This window comes from Danio aesculapii, chromosome 17 (assembly GCF_903798145.1).
Source record: "Danio aesculapii chromosome 17, fDanAes4.1, whole genome shotgun sequence".
Lineage (NCBI taxonomy): Eukaryota > Metazoa > Chordata > Actinopteri > Cypriniformes > Danionidae > Danio > Danio aesculapii.
Window position 1 is genome coordinate 52,831,239 of NC_079451.1, and position 17,330 is coordinate 52,848,568.

At 36.6% G+C, this 17,330-nt stretch overlaps 1 protein-coding gene across 2 annotated transcripts in view; it reads right to left on the reverse strand.

Moving 5' to 3' along the window:
- LOC130244353 (formin-1) overlaps window positions 1-17,330 on the reverse strand; it is a 168,773-nt gene that overhangs the window by 18,665 nt on the left and 132,778 nt on the right. For both annotated transcript variants that reach the window (XM_056476738.1, XM_056476739.1), the window contains one exon: window positions 3,430-3,522. In XM_056476738.1, coding sequence (XP_056332713.1) covers window positions 3,430-3,522 — 93 coding nt within the window. The remainder of the gene's footprint in view (window positions 1-3,429; window positions 3,523-17,330) is intronic.

Genomic DNA, 17,330 nt, shown 5'->3' on the forward strand with positions numbered 1-17,330 from the left:
AAGAATATAATGCAGAATTCTAAGCAATGGTTATGAGAGAGTCTTACCTCTGATTTATCCCTGGTGACGATGTCTGAGGGTGTCACCATTCAAATTTCACGAGTTCACACTTGCAACAGTTTCAGAATAAAGCGTATTTGGCGTGCTGTCCGGGGAGAGGGCTCTGAGCTCGGGGGAGAGACCCAAACTCGAGTTATTCCCCTTATCAGGAAACAGAGAGGAGTTGGGATTCGAGCGAAGTATCTAGCCCGGCCCCAGAACGCTCCCCCCCGGGGATTGTAATGCTTAAGAGGTGAGGTGTCGGGGTGGTGGAGGGATGCTAAAGTCGTGAGATGCTGCAGGTAAGACAGCTTTGGTATATTTAGGGGTTTGGTCAAGAACTGATTGGATAATAGAATAATTGTCAATGACGTATTTGATACTGAAACTTCTGCGCGTGCTCCTCCTGAAATTTGTTTATAAAACATCACTTAAAGCGCAGCGTTTCCATTATTATGTCTTATTGCTCATTGCAAGAAATTAAAAAAAGGACAAATGACAGCTGAGCGGGACTAAACCGTGACACTCTGACCAATGTGAGGAGAGTTTACTCACACGTGACTTGTTTTAGCTATTTTGGTCCGTTTAGAAACTTTGCCGTGTGAAAGTGAACCGCACCAAGAACAACACTATAACAACTTTATTGTAACAAAACAATCAATCTACAGGTGTGAAAGCACTCTTAATCACACACACACACACACGCACGCACGCACACACACACACACACACACACACACACACACTACAGCCAGTTTATCAATTCCCCTATAGCGCATGTGTTTGGACTGTAGGGGAAACCGGAGCACCTGGAGGAAACCCACACCAACATGAGGAGAACATGCAAACTCCACACAGAAACACCAACTGACCCAGTCAGGACTCGAACCAGTGACCTTCTTGCTGTGAGGCCACGAAGCTAACCACTGAGCCACCGTGTCGCCCTTTAAAACACATTTTCTCAATATTTAGATTTTATGAAGCGTCACATTTTCAATAGTTGTTTCTCAGCCAATTACTGACAATCATTAACAAACCACACATCAAGCGGACGATTAGATTTCTTCAGCTTTGAGATGATGTACAAAATCTCAAAATAATTATTGTTATTAAACAATAAACTCTCAGCACACTCAAAAATGATGATAGCTACTTGTTTACACTGCTTATTTCAAGAGTTCACACTTAGATATTGTTTGACAACTGTTAGCAGGTTTGGCATGCTGTCCCAGGAGAGAACCCTGAGCTCGGAGATAGTTGAGCCCAGGGGTCCCACCTGGTCTATAGAGCATGTGAGGGGAGTACGAGATCAGGTGGTTCTTGAGAGCTCCCCGTGGTAAAGGAGGGGAAGGGGTGGATGGGGGGGTTTCTTCGGAAAATGAAGATAAGAGAGTAGTTCTAGCTAGGCTACTTATAGTGAGTTTGGATCAATCTGATTGGCTAACTAATGCATGTAGATGAGTGGCCAGCTGCAGTCAATCATGTCACGTGCTCCTCTCGAGATTAGTTTGTCAAACTTCACTATAAATGAGCTCAACACAATTGTTGAGTTTGTTTTAGGGGGACAACTTAATTGTTTTATGTTCAATCCACTTACATTTGTGAAAACATTTGAGTTACTTAATCGATTTGTGTTGGGAGAACATGAAGGAATTGTGTAGAACAGAGCATTTCTACTGTGCAATGTCGATTACCAGAGTATATATGTATGTGATATTTGCAATATTTGGGGAATTCAGTTGGATTTTTTGAGCCCTCAGATTGCAGATTAAGACATGAGGAAAAAAACTGGCTCTTATGACTGGTTTTAGGATTCAGGGTCACAAAACAAGAGCAAGACATTATTCAATTTAATTAAAAATACCAAAACCAGTCATAAGAGTCAGCATTTTTTAATTAAATTGAGATTTATTCACCTAATATTAATGTCTGTAATCTCAGGGTTCAATACAGTGCAATTAAAATGTCTAAATATTGCAAAATTGACAGGCGATGGCGCAGTGGGTAGCGCTGTCACCTCACCGGAAGAAGGTCGCTGGCCTCAACTGGGTCCGTTAAATTCCTGTGTGGAGTTTGCATGTTCTCCCGGTGTTGGTGTGGGTTTCCTCTGGGTGCTCTGGTTTCCCCTACAGTCCAAACACATGTGGTATAGGGGAATTGGGTAAGCTAAATTGGCCGTAGTGTATGTGTGTGAATGAGTGTGTATGGGTGTTTCCCAGTGATGGGTTGCAGCTAGGAGGGAATCCGCTGCATAAAACATATACTGGATAAGTTGGCGGTTCATTCAATTGTGAAACACCCGTACACACTCATTTACACACACTCATACACTACGGCCAATTTAGTTGATCAGTTCCCCTATAGCACATGTGTTTGGACTGTGGGGGAAACCGGAGCACATGGAGGAAACCCACACCAACACGGGGAGAACATGCAAACTCCACACAGAAACACCAACTGACCCAGCCGGGACTCGAACCAGCGACCTTCTTGCTGTGAGGCCACAGTGCTAACCACTCTGACAATATCATGTTCAATAGCAGATTTGAGACTGATGAGAATCCTATAACAGAAGAGAAATCAAATATTTACCAAATATTACTAAATACTACTGAAATTAATTCCTAAACACTAATTACACTATTTAATTGTCATGCAACTGTGCAAAAACGATCTGGATGGATCTAAACATAAATGTCAGATGCAGTTTGGTGGTCTGTGCATGATTCCTGCTGCGGAGGGCAGATCTTTACGAGGACACAGTCAAAGTTCTCCTGCCAGCTTTACAACACAACACAGATCAAGACGCAGGTTAAGGGCAACCCGATCCTCATCCGGCCACACCACAGCCTGACCAGCTCCATTCTGGATGAGTTTGTCTGAATGTGTGTGTGTGTTTCTGCAGGTATCAAGCATGGAAACAAACACATTAAGCCGGGCATACACTGAGTGGTTTTGGTTTAGATCTACAGCCAAATTCTGAATTGTGTGAATCTTTGACTCCATTTCATTTTAAAGTTCATTTAATTTGAATGGTTGGTTCATTATAAAGGGTCAGTCGGGTCTGGGTCAGGTCATACCCAGTATAATACCAATATACCAATATAAAAAGAGGTCAAAGTTATTCGCCCTCCTGTGATTTTTTTCCCCCCAAATGATGTTGAACAGTTTCAGAAATTGTTCACAGTATTTCCTATATTATTTTTTCTCTTATTTGTTAAATCTTTATTTCACAACCTGTGTGGAGTCATCAGAGGAGTGAAATGTGTTTTGAACTAAGAGTGCAATACCTAGATCAACCACTGGGTTACATCCTGCACCTTTAAAGCATATCTCCAGTCCACATGGGTTCGGGGATTATTTTCAAATAACAACCTTTCTGACACTCACCGGCGCTGATGAAGGTCTCCATCTTGTCTTTGAAGGGCTGTAGATGTTCATCAGAGGAGTTTTCACACACCTGCTGAACCTCCTTCACACACGCTGTAGGAGAAACACAACAGCACATCAGAAATACTGAGAAATTACTGCATACAATACACACTAACTATTAAACAAACAGACATAACACTATTATTCCTGTCTATATTCTGATCACACACACCAAACTTTACACTTTATTAATATCTATATTCTGATCACACACACCAAACTTTACACTTTATTAATGTCTATATTCTGATCACACACACACCAAACTTTACACTTTATTAATGTCTATATTCTGATCACACACACACCAAACTTTACACTTTATTAATGTCTATATTCTGATCACACACACACCAAACTTTACACTTTATTAATGTCTATATTCTGATCACACACACACCAAACTTTACACTTTATTAATGTCTATATTCTGATCACACACACCAAACTTTACACTTTATTAATGTCTATATTCTGATCACACACACACCAAACTTTACACTTTATTAATGTCTATATTCTGATCACACACACACCAAACTTTACACTTTATTAATGTCTATATTCTGATCACACACACACCAAACTTTACACTTTATTAATGTCTATATTCTGATCACACACACACCAAACTTTACACTTTATTAATGTCTATATTCTGATCACACACACACCAAACTTTACACTTTATTAATGTCTGTATTCTGATCACACACACACCAAACTTTACACTTTATTAATGTCTATATTCTGATCACACACACCAAACTTTACACTTTATTAATATCTATATTCTGATCACACACACCAAACTTTACACTTTATTAATGTCTATATTCTGATCACACACACCAAACTTTACACTTTATTAATGTCTATATTCTGACCACACACACCAAACTTTACACTTTATTAATGTCTATATTCTGATCACACACACCAAACTTTACACTTTATTAATGTCTATATTCTGATCACACACACCAAACTTTACACTTTATTAATGTCTATATTCTGACCACACACACCAAACTTTACACTTTATTAATGTCTATATTCTGATCACACACACCAAACTTTACACTTTATTAATGTCTATATTCTGATCACACACACCAAACTTTACACTTTATTAATGTCTATATTCTGATCACACACACACCAAACTTTACACTTTATTAATGTCTATATTCTGATCACACACACACCAAACTTTACACTTTATTAATGTCTATATTCTGATCACACACACACCAAACTTTACACTTTATTAATGTCTATATTCTGATCACACACACACCAAACTTTACACTTTATTAATGTCTATATTCTGATCACACACACACCAAACTTTACACTTTATTAATGTCTGTATTCTGATCACACACACACCAAACTTTACACTTTATTAATGTCTATATTCTGATCACACACACCAAACTTTACACTTTATTAATATCTATATTCTGATCACACACACCAAACTTTACACTTTATTAATGTCTATATTCTGATCACACACACCAAACTTTACACTTTATTAATGTCTATATTCTGACCACACACACCAAACTTTACACTTTATTAATGTCTATATTCTGATCACACACACCAAACTTTACACTTTATTAATGTCTATATTCTGATCACACACACCAAACTTTACACTTTATTAATGTCTATATTCTGATCACACACACACACACCAAACTTTACACTTTATTAATGTCTATATTCTGATCACACACACCAAACTTTACACTTTATTAATATCTATATTCTGATCACACACACCAAACTTTACACTTTATTAATGTCTATATTCTGATCACACACACACACACCAAACTTTACACTTTATTAATATCTATATTCTGATCACACACACCAAACTTTACACTTTATTAATATCTATATTCTGATCACACACACCAAACTTTACACTTTATTAATGTCTATATTCTGATCACACACACCAAACTTTACACTTTATTAATGTCTATATTCTGACCACACACACCAAACTTTACACTTTATTAATGTCTATATTCTGATCACACACACCAAACTTTACACTTTATTAATATCTATATTCTGATCACACACACCAAACTTTACACTTTATTAATGTCTATATTCTGATCACACACACCAAACTTTACACTTTATTAATGTCTATATTCTGATCACACACACCAAACTTTACACTTTATTAATGTCTATATTCTGATCACACACACACACACCAAACTTTACACTTTATTAATGTCTATATTCTGATCACACACACCAAACTTTACACTTTATTAATATCTATATTCTGATCACACACACCAAACTTTACACTTTATTAATGTCTATATTCTGATCACACACACCAAACTTTACACTTTATTAATGTCTATATTCTGATCACACACACCAAACTTTACACTTTATTAATGTCTATATTCTGATCACACACACCAAACTTTACACTTTATTAATGTCTATATTCTGATCACACACACCAAACTTTACACTTTATTAATGTCTATATTCTGATCACACACACCAAACTTTACACTTTATTAATGTCTATATTCTGATCACACACACCAAACTTTACACTTTATTAATGTCTATATTCTGATCACACACACACACACCAAACTTTACACTTTATTAATATCTATATTCTGATCACACACACCAAACTTTACACTTTATTAATATCTATATTCTGATCACACACACCAAACTTTACACTTTATTAATGTCTATATTCTGATCACACACACACACCAAACTTTACACTTTATTAATGTCTATATTCTGATCACACACACACACCAAACTTTACACTTTATATCTATATTCTGATCACACACACCAAACTTTACACTTTATTAATGTCTATATTCTGATCACACACACCAAACTTTACACTTTATTAATATCTATATTCTGATCACACACACCAAACTTTACACTTTATATCTATATTCTGATCACACACACCAAACTTTACACTTTATTAATATCTATATTCTGATCACACACACCAAACTTTACACTTTATTAATGTCTATATTTTGATCACACACACCAAACTTTACACTTTATTAATGTCTATATTCTGATCACACACACCAAACTTTACACTTTATTAATGTCTATATTCTGATCACACACACCAAACTTTACACTTTATTAATGTCTATATTCTGATCACACACACACACACCAAACTTTACACTTTATTAATGTCTATATTCTGATCACACACACCAAACTTTACACTTTATTAATATCTATATTCTGATCACACACACCAAACTTTACACTTTATTAATGTCTATATTCTGATCACACACACACACACCAAACTTTACACTTTATTAATATCTATATTCTGATCACACACACCAAACTTTACACTTTATTAATATCTATATTCTGATCACACACACCAAACTTTACACTTTATTAATGTCTATATTCTGATCACACACACCAAACTTTACACTTTATTAATGTCTATATTCTGATCACACACACACCAAACTTTACACTTTATTAATGTCTATATTCTGATCACACACACACACACACCAAACTTTACACTTTATTAATATCTATATTCTGATCACACACACACCAAACTTTACACTTTATTAATGTCTATATTCTGATCACACACACCAAACTTTACACTTTATTAATGTTTATATTCTGATCACACACACCAAACTTTACACTTTATTAATGTCTATATTCTGATCACACACACCAAACTTTACACTTTATTAATGTCTATATTCTGACCACACACACCAAACTTTACACTTTATTAATGTCTATATTCTGATCACACACACCAAACTTTACACTTTATTAATGTTTATATTCTGATCACACACACCAAACTTTACACTTTATTAATATCTATATTCTGATCACACACGCCAAACTTTACACTTTATTAATGTCTATATTCTGATCACACACACCAAACTTTACACTTTATTAATGTCTATATTCTGATCACACACACCAAACTTTACACTTTATTAATATCTATATTCTGATCACACACGCCAAACTTTACACTTTATTAATGTCTATATTCTGATCACACACACCAAACTTTACACTTTATTAATGTCTATATTCTGATCACACACACCAAACTTTACACTTTATTAATGTCTATATTCTGATCACACACACCAAACTTTACACTTTATTAATGTCTATATTCTGATCACACACACACCAAACTTTACACTTTATTAATGTCTATATTCTGATCACACACACACACACCAAACTTTACACTTTATTAATATCTATATTCTGATCACACACACACCAAACTTTACACTTTATTAATGTCTATATTCTGATCACACACACCAAACTTTACACTTTATTAATGTTTATATTCTGATCACACACACCAAACTTTACACTTTATTAATGTCTATATTCTGATCACACACACCAAACTTTACACTTTATTAATGTCTATATTCTGACCACACACACCAAACTTTACACTTTATTAATGTCTATATTCTGATCACACACACCAAACTTTACACTTTATTAATGTCTATATTCTGATCACACACACCAAACTTTACACTTTATTAATGTCTATATTCTGATCACACACACCAAACTTTACACTTTATTAATGTCTATATTCTGATCACACACACCAAACTTTACACTTTATTAATGTCTATATTCTGATCACACACACCAAACTTTACACTTTATTAATGTCTATATTCTGATCACACACACACCAAACTTTACACTTTATTAACATCTATATTCTGATTCATTTTATTACACAGAACTTCATCTCTTGATTAATCAATACTGTTTTCTTTGCATGTTTGGATTTCTTTGGTTGTTACCAACATCCGGGGAACATTTCATGTCAACGGCACTTTTTGAAATATGTTTTCTGAGAAAAATGGTAACATGTTCAATACTTATTTCCCCTCTGTTTGTTTTCCAGTGCACAGTAGTGTGAGATTAGTAAGGATATGAACTAATCAGCCTTTAAGGAGGTGAATTAACGAAGCGCAGATGAGTCCTGCATATCACATTACCATAACATCCATAAAGGAGGTAAACGAGAAACATGAGGAAGAGGTGTGTGAATCTCATCTCAAACAGATGCCTATCAAAGACAAGCGCTGGAGACGTTTAAGTGCATTTGGAGCACATTCAACACAAGAATGCTTTTGATTAGCACAATCACATGCAGCAGGTTGTTCTGCTGTCAAACATGAGAACTGTTTTACGAGTTTTCTTAATGATTTCAAAGTCTGAAGCTCATTATTATGACGGCGAGCTTGATATGGGTCTGATATTATAACATCATCTTAGTCATACAGTGTAAAAATATGTGTAAATGAGCAGTTATGATTAAAGGTTTTATTTTTTGGCCTGTTTATTTCAGCTTTTGAACTGAATTATGAGATCTTTATCTGTATTCCAACAACTTTTACCCTTGAAAAGGTGTAAATAGTGACTTTTAGGAACATTTGTTACAGTTTAAAGTGATATATTGTCTTGGTTGGTGTTGTGCAAGTGCAAATTTAACCCTTGTGCACTGTTTAAACTGACTCCCCTTTGCTTATGTTGGTGCTGTTTTTGCTCCATTGACTTCCATTATAATCCCATTGTTTGATTTTATAGCAATGGCAGCATATTATCATGCATTCATGATTGTTGCTGGTTTTCCCCGTTGGGAAGAGGTACAATTGGTCATTTTTACTGTTGATCAACCCTTCAGATGGGCCTGTGCTGCAGAGTTTCTGTGTTTAATATGGTGTAAAACAGCAGATTATAGTGTGTGTGCAGAAATACACTCACTGTGTTTACTGTGGTCTGAGAGCTGAGGGGATATATAAAGACATATACGGCTATATGAAGAGAGATTGATGCAATAGTATCTGGATGCAGCCTTCATGATGCAAGCTCAGATTGCATCACTCAGAGATGCAATGTCAGACAAAATACACTCAAATGGAGAGAGTGACGTCACTGTGAGGAGTAGGGTTAGGGGTGGGGTTAGGTGAGCCCATTAAAAAGCATTGGATGCAGCTCAGATTGCAATGCATCGAGTCTGCAGCCAGACGAGTAGGGTGAGATGTCATTCCTATTGGTAAATGTGCGTTTCATGTTGATTATGAAAGTGAAACCATCCTGAAATATTAATGAGAGCTGTTTATCCATTAGGAAAACTACTAGCTGAAAATGTTTCCATATTTTAGTCTTATAATATTTTGTATAACGCCGATTTTCACACCTCCAAAGACAGATCAACATTGATCTGCTTCATGATCTGACTGCAGTTTCACTTCATCTGTTATTTCTCTCTATAATGTAGAGAGCCTGTAATGCATAATTCTAGCCAACGTTTTTGTTTTAACCTCAAAATGAATAATGAAAACAAAGTTATTAAATATTGTCTTCTTATTTTAAAATAACTAATTATATGTTACAAAAAATGACGGGCAATAGATTGATTAATTTAAAGTGGAAGTGAAGCAGTCAGTCAAGCTTCCCTTATTTTGTACACTGGATTCCATTCATTCATTCATTCATTCATTCATTCATTCATTCATTCCTTCATTTTCTTTTCGGCTTAGTCCCTTTATTAATCCGGGGTCACCACAGCGGAATGAACCGCCAACTTATCCAGCACATTTTTACACAGCGAATGCCCACCCATCTCTGGGAAACATTCACACACACCCATATACACTCATACACTACGGACAATTTAGCCTACCCAATTCACTTGTACCGCATGTGTTTGGACTGTGGGGGAAACCGGAGCACCCAGAGGAAACCCACGCAAACACAGGGAGAACATGCAAACTCCACACTGGATTCCACTTTAATGAAAATATATTAAGCAAACTCAATTAATGTAAACATTTAGCAGAAAACTGCATGTTTTAGTAGAGCTTTTAGACCTAGGGTGCCGCCATCTTGGAATGTCTCTGTGTCTGACGTCACAGGGTTGGTTCCATTCCCCCAGCTGAACAGATACAGTGGAAGTAAAGGACTGAACATGGAGACTAAACAGCCTTATTTAACCCAAATGCATGAAGTTGTGGACGTGGAGCTGCTGCAAATACAACAAATACACTCATTTAAGTGTCTTAAGTTGTGTATTTTTCTTATTTTAATACCTTTCGTTTGATGCGCTGTGGTCCACTCGCACTGCTCCTGCGCTGCCTGATGAAGGGATTTACATTCAGACTAATGCAGCAATTAAAATGATCCATGACGACACGCTTTACTAAGTCACGTCTGTGTGGGTTATGTCAAGACATATTCCCTTATCAAGTCGATCATCTCAATCTCTTAACATGTGTATGAAGGATGTAAAAACCTGCCATGAGAAAAACCGAGCTGATCTTAGTTTAGTTTGAGCACGAAAAAGGACATCGGCTGTAGTAGTGAAAAGTGAAAGTCCTCGCTCCTATTACATAAACACCGGACCTTGTTGACCCATACAGGCAGTCAGGCAGAGTAATATAGAGTGGAGCAAAGCGCATCAAATGATCAGTAATTAAATAGGGAAAAAAAGATAGAATAAACATATATTTTTATATTAGACACACATCTGATGCTTGTATTTGCAGCAGCTTCACGTCCACAACTTCACGCATTGGGTTAAATTAGGCTTTGCAGTCTCCATGTTCAGTCCTTTACTTCCACTGTATCTGTTCAGCCGAGGGAACAGAACCAACCCCGTGACATCAGACAGAGCAACATTCCAAGATGGCAGCGCCCTAGGCCTAAAAGCTCAAGTAAAACATGCCGTTTTCTGCTAAATGGTTACATTAATCGAGTTTGCTTAATATATTTTAATTAAAGTGGAATCCAATGTACAAAATAATGTAAACTTGACTGAGTGCTTCATTTCCCCCTTTAATAGATCTATTTGTACAACCCTTGACAACTGAAATGAGACTATGTATGAGAAAGTCTTCCCTCTCTTTTTTTTATTTGGTGATGATGTCTGTAGGTGTCACCATTTAAAATTAAGTGCACCTTTTCACTTATAATGTCTCTCTCATCACCATAAATTAAATCACGTGTGACAGCTTAATAATCTGGGGTCCCCACAGCGGAATGAACCGCCAACTTATCCAGCATTTGTTTTACGCAGCGGATGCCCTTCCAGCAACAACCAACACTGGGAAACACCCATACACACTCATTCACACACATACACCACAACCAATTTAGTTGATCAATTCCCCTATAGCGCATGTGTTTGAACTGTGGGGGAAACCGGAGCACCCGGAGGAAAAACACACCAACACGGGGAGAACATGCAAACTCCACAGAGAAACACCAACTGAACCAGTCGAGGCTCGAACCAGCAACCTTCTTGCTGTGAGGTAATTGTGCTACCCACTGCGCCACCGTGATGCCAAGAACAATACAACAAGAGCAAAACAATCAATCTACAGGTGTGAACGCACCTTAAGCTTTTTCTCCACTGCAACTGATGATCAACACTGAATATGACCCACTGTCCCTCTTAATTCCAACAGGGAAAACCAGCAACAATCAAGAATGCATGATTATATGCTGTCATGACTTAACAATCAATAAATGTGATTATAATGGAAGTCAATGGGGCAAAAACAGGCCCCAACATCATCAAAGGGAAGTCAATTTACCCAGAGTGTATTGTTGAGTTTTTGAAAACTTTTTCCAAGCATTTTCCCAAAATATGGGTCAAAATCAGATTTGTCAGCAAAAATCATCACATTTACTGAAACACAGAGAAAGCTGTGGCCAAGTTAAGCCTCAAAATCAGCCCAGAGTGAATGAAAATGACCCAACAGAACACAAGGGTTAACCCAATGTTTGGGTTTGTCCATATTTTACTCAATTCGAGTTTAAATAAGCCAGTATTTCTTAGAGTTAAGTGAATGTGATACCGTCAGCAGCCTATCTGGAGAACTGGAGGTATTACTGAGCGATATATAAGCATATCAGCACAGTCTGGATGGAGTTTGTGTTGTTTGTGCTCGACAGACTCTTTGTTGTGCTGCCAAACAACTGCATTTTTCACACAAAGCCAAAGAGCAGAGCGAAACCCCTGCTTTCTCAGCCTGCTCCAAACATGACTGTATGGATATGTTTAGCATTAATGAATCTAATAAATACCTGCATGTGTTTAGCATCATGATGGGGGCCGGCAGCAGCTATGATATGGATTTCTCTTCACAAACACTGAAATCTGCTTCTCATACTTATCAAAAGCCAATTGATTTGTTTAGGAACTTAATCTTTGATTTAAAGAAAATGTGAGTGGAGTTTGCCTTGGCAAATCTCTGCGGTACAATGATTTACTGTTCTAATTGGTTGCTAAAGTCATCTGATTGGTAGCTAAGGTGTTGTTAGGTGGTAACTAGGGCATTCTGACTTGTTAGGCAGCCGCTAAAGTGTTGCTAGTTGGTTGCTAGGGTTTTCTGGACTAAGGGTGTTCTGAGTGGTTTCCATGTGGTTGCTAAGGAGTTGCTAGTTGGTTTCAACATCCAATCAGCAACGGATGCACAGAACCATCCTCCACATACACTGATTTATTTAGCAGTTGCACTTTGCTGGCATTTTACTATGTGTTACAACACAAGAGGAGATTTGAACTTCACACTATAAAATTGAGCTCTATTGTTGCATTCCCAATCCCAATTCTACCCCTCAGCCCTTCTCGTTTGGTGCGTTCACGTAAAGGGGTAGGGGTGTCCCAATTCTCCTTAGCTTGAAGGCGTAGGGCTAAGGATAAGGGCTAGATACCCCTTGATTTTTTCAGGACCACACTCGAAACAGAGGGGTATGAAAATTTCCCAGAATACACCATCTACAACGGCAGCATGGCTGCACACAGAAGTCAGGAGATGCACAAATTAGTATTTTTTTTTCATTATTACGAATTTGTACGACAAACGAGCACATGTTTGAATACATTCATAACGTTTTGCATGTTCTCCCCGTGTTGGTGTGGGTTTCCTCCAGGTGCTTCGGTTTCACCCACAGTCCAAACACATGCAGTACAGGTGAATTGGGTAAGCTAAATTGTCCGTAGTGTGTGTGAATGAGTGTGTGTGGCTGTTTCCCAGGTTAGGTTGCAGCTGGGAAGTCATCTGCTGCGTAAAAACATATGCTGGATAAGTTGCTGGTTCATTTCGCTGTGGCGACCCCAGATTAATTAAGGGACTAAGCCGAAAAGAAAATGAATGAATGAGAGCATCTGCAGCGTGAAGATAAAGAACGAGCCTCCTCCATTCAGCCTCTTTACTTTCTCTTTACTTTTACTCTTTACTCCATTACTTTGGTGGAGTGAGGAAACAGTGGAAACTCTTTCCACTGAACACATCCATCAGCCCACATATTTAATTTCCTTTGTTAAGCACAAAGATTTGTGTCTAAACTATTTCTAAATTCAGTTTTAATCTCCAGCAAAGGAATAAATGAACAATAATAATGAAGTGTGGTCAAAACACTGAGTTATATCCAAACACACGTCCTGTTCTGATGACCCATATGGTGATGCAGACGTCTCCAAAACCCCACAGGAGGACAAATCTAAACTTGTGTTTATTAAAACAAATATAAATCTGCAGATAATCAATAATACTGCTAACAATGATAACATTATACAGATGCAGATCGTCATGAATAAACTGTAAAAGCCCCCCGAGGTGAAGAAGGCATGGAGGCAGTGGTGTTTATATTGATGTAGAAAATCATCATTTCTGGATCATTTTAATCCTTTAATTGTTTTCATCTGGAAAGATATTTGTGTGTTGCTGTTCATCCTGTGTGTATTCAGCAATGTGTAAGCATTTGGACCTGCACAGGCGCATAACTAACACGCTCTGCGCTGGACTTTAGAGCAGCTTTTAGTTGGTCAATGGCGCGGTCTATTTCAGTTCCTCAAATTAGCAGCGCTACAACAATGCACCGTAATACACCTCCTTTATAGGCCAGCTGTTTCGACCCCCTCGTTCCAGTCGCAACATAAAAGAGCTCAGACAACAAAAGAATATATACACAGCTTATTTATCATATATAAAACTAAATAGAACAACATATCAAGGAACAAACAAATGTCTAGGGAATAACAAAGAAAATAACTAACGTTAATCACACATATAAATAATGCCAAACAAAACCATGAGGTTGCCGAAATAGAGAAATGGTCTTCACACGAGGACGGCCAAGTAGCCACACCGTCCTCCAGAAGCTAGCACACACTCGCATTTATTTGCTTTGAACTAACTGGTGAGCAACCATGGCACCCAATCAGAATCTGCCACATCCAAACTGGAATCCTGGGGTCATCACACAGCACACACACACACACACACACACACGAGTCCACAAGTGGCGCAAAGGGATTTGCTATTTAAACAACATGGTGCAAAACATGAAAATTACTGTTGCGCTGGTCTGAAAATAGCAACAAATCACGCCAAACACCTCTTGCACCTTATTGCGCCTTATGCACTTCTACACACACACTATAATCTGCTGTTTTACTCGACTGAAGTACATATAAAAGCAAGAAACTCTACAGCACAAGCCTATCTAAAGGGTTAATGCTGCACATTGATGATCAACACTGAATATGACCCACTGCCTCTCTTAATCCCAACAGGGAAAACCAGCAACAATCCAGAATGCATGATTATCTGCTGTCATGACTTTACAATCAATAAATGTGATTATAACAGAAGTCAAAAACATCCTCCAACATACTAAAAGAGGAGTCAATTTGAACAATACACAAGAGTTAAACTCAAATCCTCAGGTAGAAAACACAGCAAACCTACCATTAATACGCAAATCCACAGAGACCAAAACTGATTTATCTGGACGCGTCGGCCTTGGCCAGTCAGAAGGGTAATAGCTGGGATTTATACCATGCTTTGACAGCGCTCCGAGGTTGTATATAATTGTGGATTATCTACTGAAATTCTTCAGCTTAGCTCCGATGGAAATGATCCACGCATGCTATATAAATAACATCTCGTCTCCTGAAAGACTTTCCAAAACATGACGTCTAAAGCCCCGCGAGCTTGCGTTTGTATGCGTGTAGAAGCATGGTTTTGGTTAATTCGCTCTTTCATCATCTCTCTATTGTCTCCAATCGCAGCATATGGGCTCCATTGACAGAGGTTTTTGTCTTGTTTCTAGTCCAAATATCTAAAAATACCTAAATCAAGAAGCGTTTTCTAGACAAGCACAAAATACTGTCTCGTTTTCTGAAATAGAGTCAAAATTAAGCAAGTTTTTCCTTAAAACAAGTCAATGGGGGAAGTAAAATAATCCAATTTTTCATTTTGATTTAAGATTATTTTGCTTACCCCATTGGCAGATTATTAACAACCAATGCAGTGTAAACGCAGCCTGAGAGACGCTTCATCTGGAACCGCTCAATAATGGCCAGTCCGGAGCTGTTATTCTTTGATAAGCATTACTCATGCAGTCATGTTTGTCTGTTGACATTAAAATGTAAGAAAAACAGCTGTGCTTCCATGTGCATTCGGCCTCAGAAGTTTTGTGTTTTTGTTATTTGTTGCCTGGATGTTTCCACATGCATATAACGGTCAGTGGGGTTTCGTTTTTTAGGATTGTGGTCGTGCTTCCCAGGAAAATTACACAGCCCAGCGGTGGCTAAATCAAATGTCTGGGTAGAGTCTAGAAGGGATACAGCTGCAGATATGCACATCAATATAGAAACATTATTGTGATGCTGTGCAACGATAATTAATATTCTTACATTACTGTAAGGGGTTTAGGGTTGGGTAGAAGTTAATAAAATACAATTAATGGGTAATTTAATAAATAATATGAATAATAATCAATATAATTACTGTTTTTACATTATTGTGAGGGATTAGGGTTGGGTAGATGTTAATTAAATATCATTTAATGGGAAATTTAATAAATAATATGAATAATAATCAATATAATTACTGTTTTTACATTATTGTGAGGGATTAGGGTTGGGTAGATGTTAATTAAATATCATTTAATGGGAAATTTAATAAATAATATGAATAATAATCAATATAATTACTGTTTTTACATTACTGTGAGGGTTTAGGGTTGGGCAGATGTTAATTAAATATCATTTAATGGGTAATTTAATAAATAATATGAATAATAATCAATATAATTACTGTTTTTACATTACTGTGAGGGTTTAGGGTTGGGTAGATGTTAATTAAATATCATTTAATGGGTAATTTAATAAATAATATGAATAATAATCAATATAATTACTGTTTTTACATTACTGTGAGGGTTTAGGGTTGGGTAGACGTTAATTAAATATCATTTAATGGGTAATTTAATAAATATCATGAATAATAATCAATATAATTACTGTTTTTACATTACTGTGAGGGTTTAGGGTTGGGTAGATGTTAATTAAATATCATTTAATGGGTAATTTAATAAATAATATGAATAATAATCAATATAATTACTGTTTTTATATTACTGTGAGGGTTTAGGGTTGGGTAGATGTTAATTAAATATCATTTAATGGGTAATTTAATAAATAATATGAATAATAATCAATATAATTACTGTTTTTATATTACTGTGAGGGTTTAGGGTTGGGTAGATGTTAATAAAATATCATTTAATGGGTAATTTAATAAATAATATGAATAATAATCAATATAATTACTGTTTTTACATTACTGTGAGGGTTTAGGGTTGGGTAGATGTTAATTAAATATAATTTAATGGGTAATTTAATAAATAATATGAATAATAATCAATATAATTACTGTTTTTACATTACT